This window comes from Betta splendens, chromosome 24 (genome assembly GCF_900634795.4).
Source record: "Betta splendens chromosome 24, fBetSpl5.4, whole genome shotgun sequence".
In the NCBI taxonomy this organism is placed as follows: domain Eukaryota; kingdom Metazoa; phylum Chordata; class Actinopteri; order Anabantiformes; family Osphronemidae; genus Betta; species Betta splendens.
Genome location: NC_040901.2, coordinates 9,929,250 through 9,948,888, shown reverse-complemented (window position 1 = coordinate 9,948,888; position 19,639 = coordinate 9,929,250). Strand labels below are relative to the sequence as shown.

Here is a 19,639-nt window from a genome sequence, read left to right as displayed (position 1 = left end):
AAGGGAATCTGTTCTGTGCTCATGTGAAAACTTTCCTAGTCCCATAAGTCATATATATATTTATATATAATGTGAGTGTCTATTACATTTACATTGAAATTTGTTAAACATATATAGTTTGCTTGGGACCTGACTCTGTACAGAAAGTAAATCCTAGAGATTTAGGCACTAAATGGTATTTTACAGTTAGAGCATCCACCATCCCCTCTCTGGAGCTGAGGATGAAGCCCCCTCCTCTCCGCCCTTCCTGCACGAAACAGGGGAAGCACCCAGAGCTGGCTCTGACATTCTCCATAGACCCAGTAGCCACGGAGCGAGAGAGTCAGTGATTAATGCTTGTTTTTTTTTTTGTTTGTTTCACTCATTTACCAGATTTAAATGATTCTCCGTGATGTCTGTACGACAAACGTGCGGGGGATCCAGCGCGTGAAAGCGCGGGGGGACGCTCACCCAAACGCGGATTGCGCCAAACCGGCTCAAGTTTGATCTCCGTGGAGTGAAATCGCTCCCCGACCAGTGCGGACTGATGATGGCTCTCGTGGTTCACCTGAAGACGGTCGCTCACCTCCGGGGCAGAGCGGACAGGGTCGCCAAAGTTACGTTCAGAGGTAAGACAGCGCGTGCGATCATCATTGAACGTGGAGCGACGTTTGTGCCCTGGTTTTAATGCGTGTCTTAGAACTATTTTATTTAGCAACAAACGCCTTTATTTGACATGTTTTGCAAGAAATAAAACCAGAGCAGCAAGAATCTCGGCTGAACAAAGGAGGAAGTTGAAAACATTCTCATTACTGTGTCTTTGTTAAGTTTTGATGCGGTATTTACTCTTCGCTTTTAATGCGCTAAACAAAGAGACCGGTGTCTTACAACCGACCAGGCTAATTAATCATCGATTACCAAAGTGTGTGGGGGGCGGAGGGCTTTCTGTGGCGCACCTTCCGGCTAATTGGGAGACCACCGGCAGCGTGATGACCACGGCCCCTGTTTAGAGGAAACACTGCGGGAGAGTTGGGAGGAGTTCCGTGGATTCATTCACCCTCGTCCAGCGTTTATTTGTGCGCGAGAGACAAAGAGGATGCGAGGTGTGTGTTTCAGCACCGTGGACAGCGACGAGTCCTCTCCGTCCGGATGACAGGTGCTCCGTCCTGGTCAGAGCCCTGCTGTCAGCATCTGGACCGGGTTATGGTCCTCCTGTCCCGTCTTATCGGCTGCTCTGTCAGCACGAGTGTCGGAATCCGTGCTGAGTAAACTCACCAGAGTCCTGATATCACACCAACCGTGTCGTCCAAAGGAGGGACCAGATTGTGTTCTCCTTCCACAGCGGTATAACTGTCACCGCAGTAGCTGTAGTTACTAACCTGCTCTATAGGAAATGTTGTCCAATAAATTTAGCTCCTGACCCCTTCAAAGGTAAAATGAAGTGAACTAGCAAATGTACAAAACAGTGAAAAATAGTTTTAATTAACCATGGATATTTTACTCTTTACTTTAAATTGATTCTTATTAGCATCTGGATGAAAACCATTTGGCACATTTGATTTGTTGTATTATTCATCTCAGGCATTAGGACGATGATTTCAGTCACACGTTAACTTACGTAAACATTAAACATAAAATGAACCCACGTGTTTTATAGTAATGCTGCCATAACCACTTCAGAGTGTCTTCAGACCTGTACTGTTGTTGTGTTGTTGTTGGAGAAAATGAGCAAAGGTGCCACATCTGACCATATCATGAGCATATCTGAACTCACATCTTAGTAATAAGGTTCACGCCTTGTAATCGTACCCTCATTCAGTCAGTTTTTGTTTGAAACACTTGTCAGATGAGCATTGTGACGCTTCTGCATCCATGACCCAACAGTGAACCTGCCTCCAAAGTGCGTTGGATCCCCGTCTCCTGCCGTCTGAATGTGCGCAGACAAACAACTCACCCGACGCCTGCGCTGTAATGTGCATTCGTCAGGTTTCACTGCTCATCGATGTTTGTCACCCGCACACATGCACATCAGCAATCGTTCAAGCGGTACTTTTTTATTAACAAAATCGCTGAATCCTCTGAGTGGCCAGATGCAAAGTGCACGTCACACTTTGAAATGTGTGCCTCATTAGAAAACAGAGAGCAGGAGTCACAGGAAGGTGGGTGAGACCATTGTTCACTGGTTCACCCGCCTCATTAGCTCATACTCAGCATGTGGTCCGTCGTATCATTTGTATGCGGTAGTTCTGTTATTCCAGCTGTGCGTCCCACCTCTCTTTGCTGCGGGTGTTTCCCTCACACTTGTGCCTGTGTGACAGGGCGAAGGACCCGATTGTGGTTTATTATTATCTGATACCAGTGAGAAGGAATGAAGCAAGTCTGCTTCAAAGTTCCCACATCAAAGCCTAAATTAATGTTCGTGACAAGTCTTTGATGATTCTTCACTTATCGGTAGCTTGCGGCTACGATAGCGTGTGACGTTACCCTGCCATGTCTGTGCACAACATTCTGCAAGGCTGCAATAGAATCAAATTAGAAAAGGAGGCTTCACATTATGCTCTTAACATGGATCCACCCACTATGCGACTTTAAGGCAGCTGATACACAGACTGCAGCTTGGAAAGTTCATTTCTTTGTCTTTTTAATATTCCTTATGTTCTGAGCTGGGAAAGCGCTCTGTGCAATCATCTGTGTCCTACAGACATCATTTAAATCCCTTTATCTTCCCGCAAAGTGCTTTTTTATGTGGTCACAGCTGGAGCAGACATTTACTGTTGGTTTAGCATTGAGACGTCAATTTACTGTTTGAGTCAGTCCCACTGTGAGACAAAAAAGAGGCATGTGGGGAGTCGCTGATTACACCACTGTGATGAGGCTCAGGCTCCTTGGTTCGATCCCTTCGGCCTCTGTCTGCAGCTGCATGACACCTACTTGTAATTTGTATTTGGTCGATTGACTCTTTGGTGTCCATTCGTTACCCATCCACTTGTTTCATCTGTCACAGTCCTCACAGAAGCCAACCCGATCATCAGGATCTTGTTTTATTTTTGGGTGGAGCACCTTACATAAGCTTCACGTGGTCTGCTTTCCTATACCCACGTCTCCACTTAGGTGCAAACACTAATATGACAGTGATGCCATGTTATGAATGATGTGGGAGGAAACTTCTCTCCCTCCGTCTCTCCACTTTGAAGTGGTGTTTATTTTCTAAAAATTATTTTAATGGATGTGGGTTTTAAGGGGTTTGCAAAGTGTAGACGAGTGGAAAACTAAAATAGAGACACTTGTGCCAGATTTAGAAGTAAAATGGTCACTTCACCCTCTCAGAATTAATTTATTATATTTTCTTGCTCTTATAATTCGTAGTTTTAAAATGGGGACGAGACCCTTTCAGCACAAATAGTAAGAATCTATTTTTTTTTATTAACATGGCAGGTTTTTCAGCCTATGTCTTCATACAGACATGTGTAAGGACACATTCGTGTGCTGTACACACGCCCACACAAAGCCTCTGATACACAACAAAGCACAACAAAGCCGATGCGACACCATTCATGAGCATCAGAGCAGCTGTTTCTCTTGTGGTAGTAGGACATAGCTCGTACCCTACAAACTAGTCTCATGATGCAAGAATGGTACAATAATCGTGAAAATCATAAACAATCTGACAGTTTCAGCCATTTGTGTGTTTGTAACCTCTTAAATCCTCCCCACTTTGCAGGCCTGCCCTTTCACAGCCGCGTGGCAGAGAACTGTGAGGAGGTGGCCCACTTTAATGAGGTCAGTATCTTCATTTCCTCCGTCGGACACCAAGCAGCGTAATAACCATCAGCAATTATCTCTTAACAGAAACTTTCACCTTCCAGATAACAATATGCTAACTTCAAGCTGCGCAGGCTTTGATAATGAACGAGTTAGTCATTAGCAGACATCCAATTCCAATTAAATGGAAATTGTCGCAACAACATTTGGGCACAGCTAGAGAGGATCTGGTTTGTATCTTGACTGACTGCCGGGGCCTTTTCGGTTTCGGAGCGTGGGTGGGCTTCAGAAGTTCACGTGTTTTGATGCCATGTCCTCCTTTGACCTGACAGCCAACATTAGCGCCGGCCGAGGACCCCGTCTCATCACCTGATTGCTGGTTCCATGTGCAAATGGCTGATGTCCAGCCAGGTGCCTCACGAGGACCCTCTCTCGTTCATCGCGGCCTATGAGGGAACTAGAAGAGCGCCGTTCACCCATGCGTGACTGGTTGTAATTAAAGTAGATGCTCAACACCTCAGTGCCTCCCTGCTGTGATGAGAAGGAGCTGGAATCTTAAATAATGTCTGACCTAAGTAAGAAATTAAAGTCTAGTTAATTACACTATTGTGAGCAAAGGCACAGACCTACAGACCCTTGTTAAATCCTGGGTGGTTTCACCCTCAGGTACCGGTTGGTTCAGTCCCTTCTCACATGGGCTGCTGTGGGATGCGGGGAAGCGTTTCCAGTACGGTCCCTCCAAGCTCCTGTCACGCGGAGGAGGAAGGATTATGAAGAGTTTCAAAGAATATGGTGGCAAAGGCTGAGGGAGAAATCCTCAAAGAGCAGAAGCCAAAGAGCGAGAACAGAGAACAGAGGTGGTGCGTGAAGTCGGGGAGAGAAGAAGAAGCCAGAGGAAGAGCCTCAAACACATACAGTACTTCCCCTGGGGAGCTTTGACTGAAGCGGGGTTTTTTTCACTCAGCTGCTGCTTTTACACAACAACATTTTAGCTTTGATGAGCTCCCAAGCAGAGCGCCGCTTCCTTTACTGATAACCACGGCTTTTGTTTCCATTCTAATCAGGAAAATGGCTTAACCACTCTGCATATTTGGCCTCTTGCCTCGTCGCGCACAGACACAGACACGCAGTCCTGCAACAATAACGCGGCATCACGGGAGAAACGGAGGCCAGGAGTGTTCATGATGATTATTCCCCACGCAGCTACAGGCCGCTTTCAGCGTAACTGGTATAGAATGGAATCGCTGATGTTGATATGTGATACCTTGTGACAGCCTTAGCCGGTAATCACAGCCCAGTCCTGTGGTGTTGGGGAGATTGTTAGCATTACTCAGCATCAATAAAATGTTCAGGCCTCCCCTGAGACGGCTTGTGCTTCCAGGAGCGTCTCTGTGTGTGTGTGTGTGTGTGTGTGTGTGTGTGTGTGTGTGTGTGTGTGTGTGTGTGTGTGTGTGTGTGTGTGTGTGTGTGTGTGTGTGTGTGTGTGTGCGTGCTTCCTCATGGCGTCCTCGCTGTCTGACGTCTTCATCCGGAGCGCTGGAACATTGGCTCGGCTCAGTGGGCTCGGCTCGGCCCGTGGACTCCACGGCCATTAGAGCGGAGCTGTGTGTGTTGTCGCTTTCTGCATGGACTAGCAGGATGCCTTTGAACTAGAGCGCGGGTAGAGTAAATGGGGAATCTGTATTCATTATTCATTCCATGGTGGGACCCCCCCCCCATTACTTAGCAATAACATAGACATAGACAGAACAGACAGCAGGAAGCCCTGCAGGTGCTGTGTGTGGACACAGGCTTCACTAAGTATAGATAGATTATAACATGCAGATTCATATGCCAATGTATCATTTGCATATTCATGGCAGAACGTTTGGCCACTGGTGTGATTAGTGGGAGCTTCAGGCTCGGGCACTGAAAACAGCAAACAGCCCGGCTCAGCGTTGCCGTTCGTACAGAGGCACAAATCGCACAGCTACAGCTCAGCTGTGGAGACTTTTCGAGTACTTTCCCAAACGCCTCCTGAGTCTGATCTCAGAGCCCAGTGCTGCGGCTGACTGACAGTCCACCAGACCACAGTGAGGTCACTGCTAATCGGGTTTGGGAAATTAGTGGGCTTCATTGAGGCGTGTCTGATGCATAAGAACACCGGGATGAACCGGGTAAGGTTTCAAACTAACATAGACAGGAGTAGTACCAGTAGTACAGCACTGGTATCCAGTGAACCACAGGAGGATAAAACTCTTAAAACATCACTTTAGACATTAGGCTGATCCACTTTTAGCGATCGGATTTCGGCTCCTGCTTCATTGACCACAACTAAGGAAACGTGAAGGAACAGTCACGTCGGTGCTAAATGCAAGTCAGAGGGATGCAGGTGTTAAAAATAGATTTTTGCCCGTTTCTTAAGATTCCAAGCTGCTCCAGGGAGGTACTTTCCCATCAGCGCGCTGAATAAATGATGACCTGAGCAGAATATTTTCATTCGCCTGCTCAGAGTTGGGGCGAAGCTGAAATTTAAGCTGTCCAAAATGAGCAAATCCAGCGCGTCTCAACTCATTTTATGACTCTATATTTGTTTGCATGTTATTTGTAAATATGAATCACAAAACTTAAGTGAACGTAACATGCACAAAAGACATACAGATCCCACTTTCTTTCTCCGGGGAATTCCATATTTTTAATGGCACTGTGCTCGTGTGCATCAGCTTGGAAATCTGCTATTTCAGGATTCTCTCTCAGTAGTGACAACACATTTTACAGCTTAGCTTGAAATAAAAGTTTTATTAAATTAACTGACTAAAGATCAGTTTGAAAATAGACTCCTGTTTCTATTTCATCATGATTTAAATATGTCTTCAGCCTTTGACACGTTCTGGATATTAGACACATGCAGAAACACTGGAGCGTGGAGGCGACGTGACATGAAGCGCGAAGGGGGAAAGGAAATGAAAACAGGGTCCAATTGGGAAAGGTAAAGTGAGACTGGGCTCGGGCCGAGGGTGGCGGGATGTGGACGGTGATAGCGGTGAATTGGAAGATTGAGTTTCTTTGCAGAACTTATCAGAGATTCTGTTTCATCCCGACTGTCAGACCCCTGCACCGTGTCCACACACAGCACGCTGCACCAGCACAGTCTGTGTCAGGGGGCGGCAATGAAAGGACCCACATGCGCAGCACGGAGGCAGGGTTATGATCAAAAGGAAGTTTATTCTCCAAAGCACGGTCAAACGGTCCAGGTCATACACGGGAGGGTTTAAAGCAGTAACAAGGGGAGCAGGCAATCTCGAGTCCAATGTCCAGGCAGGGTTCGTACACAAAGAGGCTCAGCAAAAGTACAGGCAGGGATGAGACAAACTCACGGTCAGTAGCAGTCCAGGGTCAGGCGATGAAACATACATACACTCATGGAACTCGAATACGCTGATGAAACTGGGACACTGAAGAAACACAAACAACGATCTGGCGGGGAACCGAGGACAAAGGTGGTGGTTAAATACAAAGTGAACTAATAGCCGATGAAGTGCAGGTGTGGATAATGCGGACCGGTACTAACAGGGAACAGCTGTGAGAAGAACAAAAACCGGAAGTAAAGCTCAAACCAAAAACAGAGACCGGGAGATTACCAAAATAAAACCGGAAACAACTAGACACAAAACCCAGATCGTGACAGTACCCCCCCCCCCAAGGGCGGATTCCAGACGACCAAACAAAAAACAACAAACCCGAGCAGGGCGGGCGGAGGGAGGACCGGCGGAGGGACAGAACCAAAAACAACCCGCACAGAACACCGACAGGGCGGGCGGAGGGCGGACTGGGGGAGGGCAGAACGGGAACCCCCATCAAAACAAAACTCACGCCCGAACTCGACAGACCAGAGGACCTAACAGAAAAACAGAACAAGACCGAGTCCCAAAATCAAGAAACCAACACGAATGTCCATGAAACAAGAACAGAGTCCATGAGAGAAGTCCAGGGTGCATGAATAACCGAAACGTCCCGCTGCTCCTTCTTAAGGCGGGTGGAGACGCGGCGAGATCCTGCCCAGCCGCCTCTGCCCCCTCTGAGGCAGAGGGGCACACCCAGCGCCCCTGGGCTGGGCCAGCGTCCACGGGGATCTCCCCGAACGGCGATGTCCTCCTGGCGGACGCTGATCCAGGCGGTTGAGGAGTCGAGGGGGACGGCGCCGCAGGAGGCAGCGCCATCCAAGCAGCGGGAGGTACCGAGGGCGAGGCCACCCGTCCGGCGGCGGAGCCAGAGACGAGGCAGGAACCGGAGGCGAAGGCAGACGTGGGGACGAGGCAGGAACCGATGCAGGTGCGGCCGTAGCCGCGACGCCAGGAACCGATGCAGGTGCGGCCGGAGCCGAGCCGCCAGGAACCGATGCAGGTGCGGCCGGAGCCGAGCCGCCAGGAACCGATGCAGGTGCGGCCGGAGCCGAGCCGCCAGGAACCGATGCAGGTGCGGCCGGCGCCGAGCCGCCAGGAACCGATGCAGGTGCGGCCGGAGCCGAGCCGCCAGGAACCGATGCAGGTGCGGCCGGAGCCGAGCCGCCAGGAACCGATGCAGGTGCGGCCGGAGCCGAGCCGCCAGGAACCGATGCAGGTGCGGCCGGAGCCGAGCCGCCAGGAACCGATGCAGGTGCGGCCGGAGCCGAGCCGCCAGGAACCGATGCAGGTGCGGCCGGAGCCGAGCCGCCAGGAACCGATGCAGGTGCGGCCGGAGCCGCGACGGGCGCGACCCCCTCCTGGAGGTCCGCCGGGACTGCGACGGGCGCGACCCCCTCCTGGAGGTCCGCCGGGACTGCGACGGGCGCGACCCCCTCCTGGAGGTCCGCCGGGACTGCGACGGGCGCGACCCCCTCCTGGAGGTCCGCCGGGACTGCGACGGGGCGCGACCCCCTCCTGGAGGTCCGCGGGACTCGCGACGGGCGCGACCCCCTCCTGGAGGTCCGCCGGGACTGCGACGGGCGCGACCCCCTCCTGGAGGTCCGCCGGGACTGCGACGGGCGCGACCCCCTCCTGGAGGTGCGCGGGGACTGCAGCTGGCGCGACCCCCTCCTGGAGGTGCGCGGGGACTGCAGCTGGCGCGACCCCCTCCTGGAGGTGCGCGGGGACTGCAGCTGGCGCGACCCCCTCCTGGGGGTGCGCGGGGACTGCAGCTGGCGCGACCCCCTCCTGGGGGTGCGCGGGGACTGCAGCTGGCGCGACCCCCTCCTGGGGGTGCGCGGGGACTGCAGCTGGCGCGACCTCCTCCTGGAGGTGCGCGGGGACTGCAGCTGGCGCGACCTCCTCCTGGAGGTGCGCGGGGACTGCAGCTGGCGCGACCTCCTCCTGGAGGTGCGCGGGGACTGCAGCTGGCGCGACCTCCTCCTGGAGGTGCGCGGGGACTGCAGCTGGCGCGACCTCCTCCTGGAGGTGCGCGGGGACTGCAGCTGGCGCGACCTCCTCCTGGAGGTGCGCGGGGACTGCAGCCGGCGCGACCTCCTCCTGGAGGTGCGCGGGGACTGCAGCCGGCGCCGCCTCCTCCTGGAGGCCGGCGGGCGCTGCGGCTCCGAGGGTGACAGGAACTGGAACGGCCGCAACATGGCCGACAGAGACTGGAACGGCCGCAACATGGCCGACAGGGGCCGCAACATGGCCGACAGGGACTGGAACGGCATCTACTTGGCCGACAGGGACTGGAACGGCATCTACTTGGCCGACAGGGACTGGAACGGCATCTACTTGGCCGACAGGGACTGGAACGGCATCTACTTGGCCGACAGGAACGGCATCTACTTGGCCGACAGGAACGACCTCTACTTGGCCGACAGGAACGACCTCTACTTGGCCGACAGGAACGACCTCTACTTGGCCGACAGGAACGACCTCTACTTGGCCGACAGGAACAGGAACAGGGACTAGAACGGCCGCAACATGGCCGACAGGAACGGCCGCAACATGGCCGACAGGAACGGCCGCAACATGGCCGACAAGAACTGGGACGGCGTCTCCTCTGGAGCTGGCATGGCTACTTGCCGCTGCCGAGCTCGACGGAACAGACGTCGGGCCTGATCGGGTGTGCATAGCACCTGTGCGACAGGTGGTGCCCTCTGGTTGGGACACGACCTGCGCGTGACTGAACTGAACCTGGACAGGAACGTGACTGGACTGAACTGGAACCTGGACAGGAACGTGACTCGACTGTACTGGAACCTGGACAGGAACGTGACTCGACTGTACTGGAACCTGGACAGGAACGTGACTCGACTGTACTGGAACCTGGACAGGAACGTGACTCGACTGTACTGGAACCTGGACAGGAACGTGGCTCGACTGAACTGGGGCCGGAACAGGACTCGACTGAACTGGGGCCGGAACAGGACTCGACTGAACTGGGGCCGGAACAGGACTCGACTGAACTGGGGCCGGAACAGGACTCGACTGAACTGGGGCCGGAACAGGACTCGACTGAACTGGGCTCGACTGGACTGAGACCTGGACTGGGCTCGACTGGACTGAGACCTGGGCTGGGCTCGACTGTACTGGGCTCGACTGGGCTGAAGACTGAACGGGGCTCGGCTGGACTGGAGACTGGGCAGCACGCGGCTGAACTGGGGATTGGGCAGCACGCGGCTGAACTGGGGATTGGGCAGCACGCGGCTGAACTGGGGACTGGGCTAAACACGACTGAGCTGGAGACTGGGCTAAACACGACTGAGCTGGAGACTGGGCTAAACACGACTGAGCTGGAGACTGGGCTAAACACGACTGGGCTGGAGACTGGGCTAAACACGGCTGAACTGGAGCCTGAGCGGCGCGCGGCTGGACTGGAGACTGAGCAGCGCGCGGCTGAATTGGAGACTGAGCAGCGCGCGGCTGGACTGGAGACTGAGCAGCGCGCGGCTGGACTGGAGACTGAGCAGCGCGCGGCTGAATTGGAGACTGAGCAGCGCGCGGCTGGACTGGAGACTGAGCAGCGCGCGGCTGGACTGGAGACTGAGCAGCGCGCGGCTGGACTGGAGACTGAGGACCGCGTGGGAGCAGGAAATCCTCCCAGGGAAACAACCATGGAGCTGGGCAGGTTGGTGCAGGCACGACGATCCGACGGGGCGGGGAGGAGGAAACCGAAACCATCGGCGGTGCGACCGGCGCTGGCGTGGTGCAGAGCGCGTCGCTTAGCTCGTCCGACTTCGCGCACAGTCGCTCATAGAGGCGACGAACACTGGGGTGATCTAACGCGGTGTCATCGTCCTCCAGCGTCAATATCGCCACCTCCACGGCGCAGCGCTGGTCCTTCGGGTTACTAGCCCGTCGGTAATCCTCCGCGAGGATCTCGAAATAAACATGTAGGTCGCTGGGTAGCTCGGCGCAGGTAAACTCCATACTTCCGCGGGAGAGTTATACTCGCCGTAAAAAAAAACAAGGAAAAACAGTCACTGACCTGACCGGAGGCTAAGTGCTGGCTGGGTCCAAGTTAGGCCAGATCGTTCTGTCAGGGGGCGGCAATGAAAGGACCCACATGCGCAGCACGGAGGCAGGGTTATGATCAAAAGGAAGTTTATTCTCCAAAGCACGGTCAAACGGTCCAGGTCATACACGGGAGGGTTTAAAGCAGTAACAAGGGGAGCAGGCAATCTCGAGTCCAATGTCCAGGCAGGGTTCGTACACAAAGAGGCTCAGCAAAAGTACAGGCAGGGATGAGACAAACTCACGGTCAGTAGCAGTCCAGGGTCAGGCGATGAAACATACATACACTCATGGAACTCGAATACGCTGATGAAACTGGGACACTGAAGAAACACAAACAACGATCTGGCGGGGAACCGAGGACAAAGGTGGTGGTTAAATACAAAGTGAACTAATAGCCGATGAAGTGCAGGTGTGGATAATGCGGACCGGTACTAACAGGGAACAGCTGTGAGAAGAACAAAAACCGGAAGTAAAGCTCAAACCAAAAACAGAGACCGGGAGATTACCAAAATAAAACCGGAAACAACTAGACACAAAACCCAGATCGTGACAGTCTGATGCAATGCAGCTTAGTCCATCCCATACAAACATCTTTAAGTGTCAAATCATTGTAATTCGCCTGTGCATGGTGCAAATGACAGGTTTTGCATTTTAAACATGGGGCAGATTTGTTTAATTGATCACAGAGAGCCAGAATTATTATAAAAGCAGAATAGAAGAATATGTCATCTTTTGTCTTTTCCAGCAAAATCAGAGAATATGCTGCAGTTTCTGCCTCATGATTCTAATTATCATCCGGCGTGTGGAACTCCTAAATCCTGCTTTAATGAGAAGGTTGCTGCTGCCGCCGTTTTCGGCGGTCTCCCTCTTTTATTCTTTAATAATATATCTGAGCCTGCAGAATCCCGAGCGCCGGCTGCACCGGCCGAAGACCGCGGAAAGCCTGCGAGTGCATCATAAAAGGCTGCGTGGAAAGCCCTCACGTCGTCAATATAACGCATCGCTCTCAGCCCTCGTGGCGGATCAGTAAAAGGTAGAACGCATTGTTCGTAGTCATCGAGGTGTTTTCATCCTCTGTGTCCATGGCAACAGCTATGAGACATGAAAGGACGGCGCCGGTCCGGTCGTGGCCGCGTTCGCTAGGTGCTCCGGCGTGGGATCACAGCAGTAATGGCTGCTCTTTAGGCCACGCGGCCTCACGGCTTCCAGTCAGTGACATCATACCTTTCACTTTTAATGAGCGGTCGCACGCCGCCAATTAGGCCGCGCGCCGTGCGAGTACACGGGGTTAAAGGGAGGATGTGGGAAAAGTGGTGATCTCTGCAGTGCAGGAACAAAAAGCAGTGGCTTCCCATCATGTCGGCGCTGTGGTCCAACTGAGATCTTATGATATAATACATATCATAGATAATAGGTTTACAATAAGCTTAAGAGTTTAAAAGAAAGCTGCCTGTTTGTATCAACTGCATCAACATTTGTCCAAAAACACCTTCAACGCTTTGCCCCACTGCAGAAAATATTGACTTTGTCACGTGGGAATTTTTGATATAACACGCTCCATTAACTGTATCCGCTTCCATCCGTGGCCCAAAGGTCACATCATTAGCGACCCGTTGGCAGGTCGGTCCATCTCTCTTCAACCACAGGACTCATCCTTTTACACTGCGTTTGATTTTGCTCGCGAAGCACAAGCAGCGCTGTGTCTAAATTTGAACTTAAGGCTCTTCAGACACATCTGATTAAATATAGATGTTTAGCTAAAACACTCTAATTACATAATCACGTTATTTATTCATGTTGGTTGTACCCGTTAAATAAGTAAAGACTTGAGTAAAATAAATCTGGCACAACTGTACTGGAGAACTACCTGAGGAATAATAAATAGCTCATTCTTCTGAATGACAAAAGACTATGAGCATGAATATATTTAGACCCTGCTTGTGTGAACCCTCTTTGCGCTGTGAGTATTTTTCAAATTGCTGTCTTCTAGGAACAATAGCACATTTTAAATAATGCATTGGGTGTTGTCTTAACATCTACAAACCTGCAGCCAGTTTGTATTTTATTGCTTTGCTTTCCTTCCACTTTTAGATGTGCACTCATAATAGATCTGGAAGCAGAAAGGCTTAAAGGTGGAGCACCAGCACCTCCATGGAGGTGTTTGTATTGTCAATGCATGCTCAGATTGGGAAGGGTGGTTTTCCCACTCTGGGGAAATTAATGCGTCTACCTAGTGCTGGTATGTGTGTATGCGCTGTCATTTCCTCCATTAGCTGCATGTGCTGTCATCCGTGCAACATTAGCAGCGCGCTGGGGCCTCTTCCTTTTCCCGTCTCTCCGAGCAGACGCCGTATAGGAGATTTAGTTAGAGATGAGAAGGTTGGTTCAAGAGCAGCTCAAATAAGGCGGCGTCGGGTTCGGCGCAGGCTGCCTTGCCCGAGGGCGGAGAACGTACGCAGATGGTGCAACACGCAAGCGCACGCATGTCCACGCATCCTGGTCCAACGCTAGCAGGTGGAAGCCCCAGGATCCAGTAATGGGGCTGTGTTGATGGACGAGCTGCCCGGCGCTGCCTGCAGCAGCAGCGGGGGCTGAATGCCTTTTAAATCACCTGAGCAACCTTTACCTGTCTGCCCTCATTTAATCTGCGTCACTTGATATTACATTACGATACGACCCCTCAGAAATGATTTACTGACTGTAAGAAATGTCTTCAAATAGTTTTATTTTTGCAGGATGTCATAGTTAATGATTATAATTAATACGCCAAACGTTGGGGATGGATTTTACTAATGTGCATGATCATCTGTGTAATTGGACTTTGGCACATGTAGAACTACTGGTTGTTTAGGATCTTTAACATCTAAGCAAACATGCGTAGAGATTAAAATATTTGAAAGTAAAGGTTTTTCTATTCCAACGAAAGCTGTAATGAGACATCTGAAATCTATTTAAAATGTTATTTGAGGTCTAATTAAAGCAAAAATGCCAAAGGAGGGTTATTTATCAAAGACAAACACTTTGCCCAGGGACACCGATCCGTTTTTAAGAATTCATTACCGCACAGCTTGACTGCTGATTTTCTCATTTTACCTCACAGCAATGAAAGTTATCGGTGTGTTTGGTCAAAGCCGGGTATGTTGGAAAGTTTCATGGTGATAAATAAAACATGGTGGTGTTTTGTTCTCTTCAGAACGGCACATCAGTGCTTGCGGCGGATCCTCTAAACCCAAGGACTCAGGTCTCCGCTGAGATGAGGCTTTGTTTTTGAAAATGTGCTTATTCGCATTCATGCTGAGAGCGACTGTACAGCAGATGAAGACGTCTGCCTTCATGTCTGCACATACTGTGAAAATCAACCTGCTACTGTTGCTAGTTTAGCCTGACGTATAGATGGAAACAGGCCAGAGGGGCCGAGTGCCTGAGTGTCATCTGCCTGTTGCAACTGGTAGCGTAGCTTTTACTGCACAGACGTGAGCCTGGTAATAACTCACGTGGATAAACTTTAAAAACCCACTGCTCCTAAATGCATCGCGCTGTGTCTCTTTCAGACGTTCCGGTGGCCCATTGCCAGCAGGCTGGACGGAAACGAGATGCTGGAGATACAAGTGTACAACTACAGCAAAGTCTTTTCCAACAGGTAGAGTAATGAGTACAACTCTCCCTAAATCAGATTCACCACAGCAGATATCAGGTAACAGGACAGTAGCTGTTCACTGGCCTTGTTGGGACCAGTTCCTACTGACACTGTGCTTGTTTCTCAGCTGGAGGAGAGTAAATCTCTCTGCTGCCTGAGAGCAGGTTCCAAATTGATTCAATTACTTCCTGTACAGTGAATGGGTTTAACAGAAGGCGAGCGGAGCTAATAACATAGCTTCACATCGCTAACCGGGACATCTGTCACTTCATACTCGCAAACAATCAGATCGTGGAAACCAATGGGTTGTTGTGGAGGATGAAGCAGCCGAGGCCACAAATCAGAAGCGTCTCGTTCTTCTCGACACGTGAGACGTGCAATTGAATTAGTGTGTTTGATGATCCTGGCTCATGGTTCCTACACGGGACTAGTATTCATTTCTAGTAATAAAATCGGGGGGGGGGGTTCACCCCATCCTCATCCTCTGCTGCTGTAGCTGCTGTTCCACAGGAAGTCCGTCAGTCACAAATCCATCAGTCGCCGCGTTAACTCACTGACAACCTGACGAGCCCAGACCGGGAGTCATTCCATCGCCCACGCGGTCGTTAACGTCATCCACTTTGTTTGTCTGTCAACCACTGTGTTCTCATGTGTCTGAGTGATATTCTTAGCTACTAATACATTCCTGTAGCATGTTTAGTGCTACAGAGGATGTTTGACTGTATCTGTGATTGTGTAATAGACAGCAGGTTTTCTGCCTGAATTAATCCTTGGGACGGCTTCGTTGTGAGTGAGCACATAATCGATAGAGAACAGTGTTTTCTGGGGCTTGAAGCTCGAGGTAATGATCTGTGGGCTCTTTTTCTGTGCTTTGAGAAGCCACTTGCTTATGAGTCGACCACGTCACTCAAACCTTTCCTCTGCCTCATCATTTTAGAGGTCTGTCTTTCAGCAAAGGTGGGTGTGAGTTATGCCGATATCGCATTTCTATTTCTTTTATTTCTGCATTTGTTTGCACTCAGATGCCTATTTTATTTTGAAAGGAGGGCATTTAGATGATAATCACCACAGCAGACACCTACACACGCTGGACACGTGTGGTCTTCCAAACAAAGGCACGAGTACACACAAACACGGGTGCGTAAATAATTCAGGCTGAGTCATAGCTTGTGTTGTTCTCACACCTGCTCCATATGTCCACACGCTGCGTTATTGCCAGCGTAACCGATCTGGTTCATCACTGTAGACACCGACACACTGCAAGGCCAGCGTGTCGCACCTCGTGACCCCGAGTGTGATCGCGTTACCGCAACACAAAGAGGAGGCAGCGGAGCGTCCCCCTGGTCTCTGTGCTCGGCTGCTCATACTTCAGACTGGCTTCATTATCAGTTCCCGTGTGGCTGAAAGATATGTTTCTATGCTGGAGGACTGCGTAATGGAAACACTGCAGCTCCACTACAGTATTTAGAATTCTACATGCACGCCACGTTATTAACTGCTGTGGATTGTTTTGCCCCCACGTGTCACGTTGTATTAAATTGAAAGCAAAGCCTTATTATGAAGGTACAACGTCTGAAATGGGCAAGACTGAATCGATTTGCATGCCATCGGAACTCTGTCTCTCCCCCGTCAGCCTTTGATGTGAACAGTCAGATGTTTACCGTGACTCGGCTATTTTAAATCGGCCCAGAGAGCATTTGGGTTCACTGAGAATCAGTCCATGAAAGGTTCTTCTAAATTAAAAGCTGCAGAATCAAAGTGGTATTTTCTTTGTGCCGGCTGCGTGCAAGCAACAACTCCATTAGTCTGAGACGCCGAGCTTCACCTCAGCAAATCTACTTCTATATGCAACCAGAGCTACGGCCCATTGAGGCTTGTGCCTTTAATCACAGCAGTGATTATAGAGGTGCATAGTTGTGGGTTCTAAAGGGATATGAAACGGTGGAACGAAGCCCATTGACGTTGTTGTTGTCTGAATTTCAGTCTCTGGTATTAAAATCTTTATCCATTCTGCCTCTTCAGAAAGAGGCTGTTCACCTTTAAATGACATTTGGAACCTTTGCACCACTTTCTGCCTTTACCGCGAATGTGAAATAATATTTGATTTGTGGTGGTTTTCTTTTTCATTGTTTGATCTTTAAAATTGGCTGCAAGTTGTAGAGGAGCTCTCTTCCTCTGAAATGAGATGAGAGTGTTTATCAAGCAAAAGGACACGCTTTGCTGAAATGAATCTTCTGTCTGTTTTCCTGACCTCAGCACTAAATCAAACTGTTCCCTCTCCCACTTTTTCATTTCCTTTCAGAGTTTTTGTTCATCTTTACTGTAGCTTTCTGGTTTTAATCTGGGTTTGTAGCTTTCGCTGCAAGCTCGTAAGCAAACACTGACTCGTCTTCAGACCTGCTGTGTTCTCCACCATGTTAGCATGCAGCTTCTGTGGCTCTGGTAATGGCATCAATGGTGATTGCAGTCATGTAGTTCACAAAATGTGTTGCTGTTGCTCGTGTTCGGCTCAGGCTTTTTTCTCCTCTCATCAAAGGCCAAATCACACACACCTCTAAGCTGTGACATTTCTATTTCACACTCTCCTCCAGCACCTGCACTGGATTAGTGTCACCTTGAGAACCACTCAATTCGAGCAACATTTTTTTTCTTACATTTCAAACTCGCGCTTGACTCCTCTCCAGTTCATCCGGGCCTGGAGTTTTGTCAAAGTCATTGCTGGATTTGCCAAAGAAACCTGAAGCGTGCAAAGCAAAGTAATACAAATTGAAAGAGAAGGGGGTTCTGAATTATGGAGGACATGAAAGTAAATTGTTTGCAGAACTAGAATCAATAATGAATGCGCGCCTTTGAAGTGCTAAAAAGTGAGCAAGAACATGATAGGCCCTGCTCAGGTCAATTATTTAGCACTTGTACACACGTTACAATGGCTGAAAGGAAATAACAGGCCATTTTCAAAGGAGGCCTGGACATATTGATCATCACTGTCTGGAGAAGGAAAGGGTGGATTAGCCTGTATTTCCATTCACAGCCACTCCATTCATCTTCAAAGAATACGTTTACAGCTTCATTCTCCTTGAAGATATTCTCTTTGCGTCACGTCTGTAAAGTTGCGCATCAGGCAGACGCGCACCTTCGCTGAGCCGGCGTCTGTCAGAGCCTGAGGGGAAGAACGCCCTTGTTTTGAATAAATTGGAATCAAAGTGGTGTCAAGTACTGGAAGTTTCAGTTACCTCACTTATGAGTATTCAAGGTCTGCTGACAGATGGAATCTCGGTTTCTGCAGCGGGTCGAACTGGGTTGAACAGGAAGTAAACGGGAGAGGTGAAAAGTGAAATAAGTGGAGGGAGAGGGGAGGAATAAAAGCAGGTGATAAGCAGCTTTTGTTTGCTCGTTGAAGCCGAGTCTCTGTTGTTATTATGTGGTTAAGGATTTAATAAGGGAGCCTTTTGCTCTCAGCACAGGTGTGTTTGTTTACAGGATGTGTAGTTTCTGCCTGATTGTCAGGCGATAGTGCTGGGGAAGAGCTCAGGGTATGCGCTCTCCGTGGTTTTGATGTGCCTGAAAGTGTATGTGTGCACACATCAACGCGTTAAAGTGATCGATCATGTACCGTTTTATGATATTGCAGGTTTCGTCCCTCGACTCCTGTTCAGCAGGCTGATTGTTCTGCTGTAGAGATTATTTTGTTGATTAATTGGAATATAAATCATTCTGCATACTGTGGATGAATATACAGTAAGGTAATATAACACCACTACAGTGTTTGCAGTGTATGGATGTCTGTGTGTGTAAATAGAGTTAGAACATCTGACTCTGGGCTGCGCTGTGTGTTCTTTAGTGGCCAATGAAAGGTTTCCTGCTTGTGTGATGTTTGGCCTCCAGCCTGGTGGAGGCGCCGTGGTTCGTCCGTCTGTCTCCTGACACGTCCTGTTTCCTGTTTCCTGCCATATATTGTCACTTCCTGTTCTTGTTTCCTGTTTTGTCTTCAATCAGGTCTATTACTTTCCCCCTCTCTCAGTATTCTGGACTCACTTTAGTCGTGTTTTGTTGGTTGGTTCTTGGTTCTACAGTCTTGTATAGTGTGTAACATTTCATAAAAAATACCAAAGCTTCTTACAAATAAATGCATAGTTGTAAAACTTTCAGCCATCATTTTTTTTCCATTAATGCAGTGCAACGTATTAATACTGTAACGTATAATGTTGACGCCAGGTTTCTAAATAAAGGCGGACTAAAAGTATGATGGTTTCATTTGGAGCATGGGGTGAATGATCGGTGTGTAGCTCTCCATCCATTTACCTGCTTGTCCTTAGGGGTATTGATGAGAAGCAGTAAAGAGAAGTGGCTGGCGATTTCATCCTGATGCTGAAATGTGCTGCCAGCTTTGATGATCTGACTGTGTGAAACGTTCTCACCCCTGAGTCTCTCATTGGGAGCTGTGTAAAATCCACTGCCATACTTTATGTGGTCTCATTAGTGGCAGCATTAACTAATAAGTAAATTTAAAACAATACTAAATTTCTAACGCTGACCTTTTTAAATCTTTCCAGTAGTAACTGCTAATCCCCAGAGTCAACAAGCCTAACAAATTAGTATTTAAGTGTTTAGCAAAACATTCAAAGGTGGCAAAACTTTTTTAAATATGTATTTAAATCATTTTCTGAATTGAATCAGTTCATTTTTCCCTGTTGGTGCAGGCTTGTGGGCACTTTCTGTATGGTTCTTCAAAAAGTGGCTGAAGAGGGGCACCTGGAGCTGACGGACACCCTCATCGATGACAACAACACCTCAATAAAGGTAAAGACGCTGC

General features: G+C 49.7%; 1 protein-coding gene across 1 annotated transcript in view; it reads left to right on the top strand.

Moving 5' to 3' along the window:
* The first annotated feature begins 245 nt into the window (after positions 1 to 245).
* The window catches only part of otofa (otoferlin a), a 44,909-nt gene continuing 25,515 nt past the window's right edge, over positions 246 to 19,639 (top strand). Inside the window, 4 exon segments of the mRNA XM_055506174.1 lie at positions 246 to 608; positions 3,701 to 3,759; positions 14,741 to 14,829; positions 19,527 to 19,626. Coding sequence (XP_055362149.1) covers positions 527 to 608; positions 3,701 to 3,759; positions 14,741 to 14,829; positions 19,527 to 19,626 — 330 coding nt within the window. The 5' untranslated portion in view covers positions 246 to 526.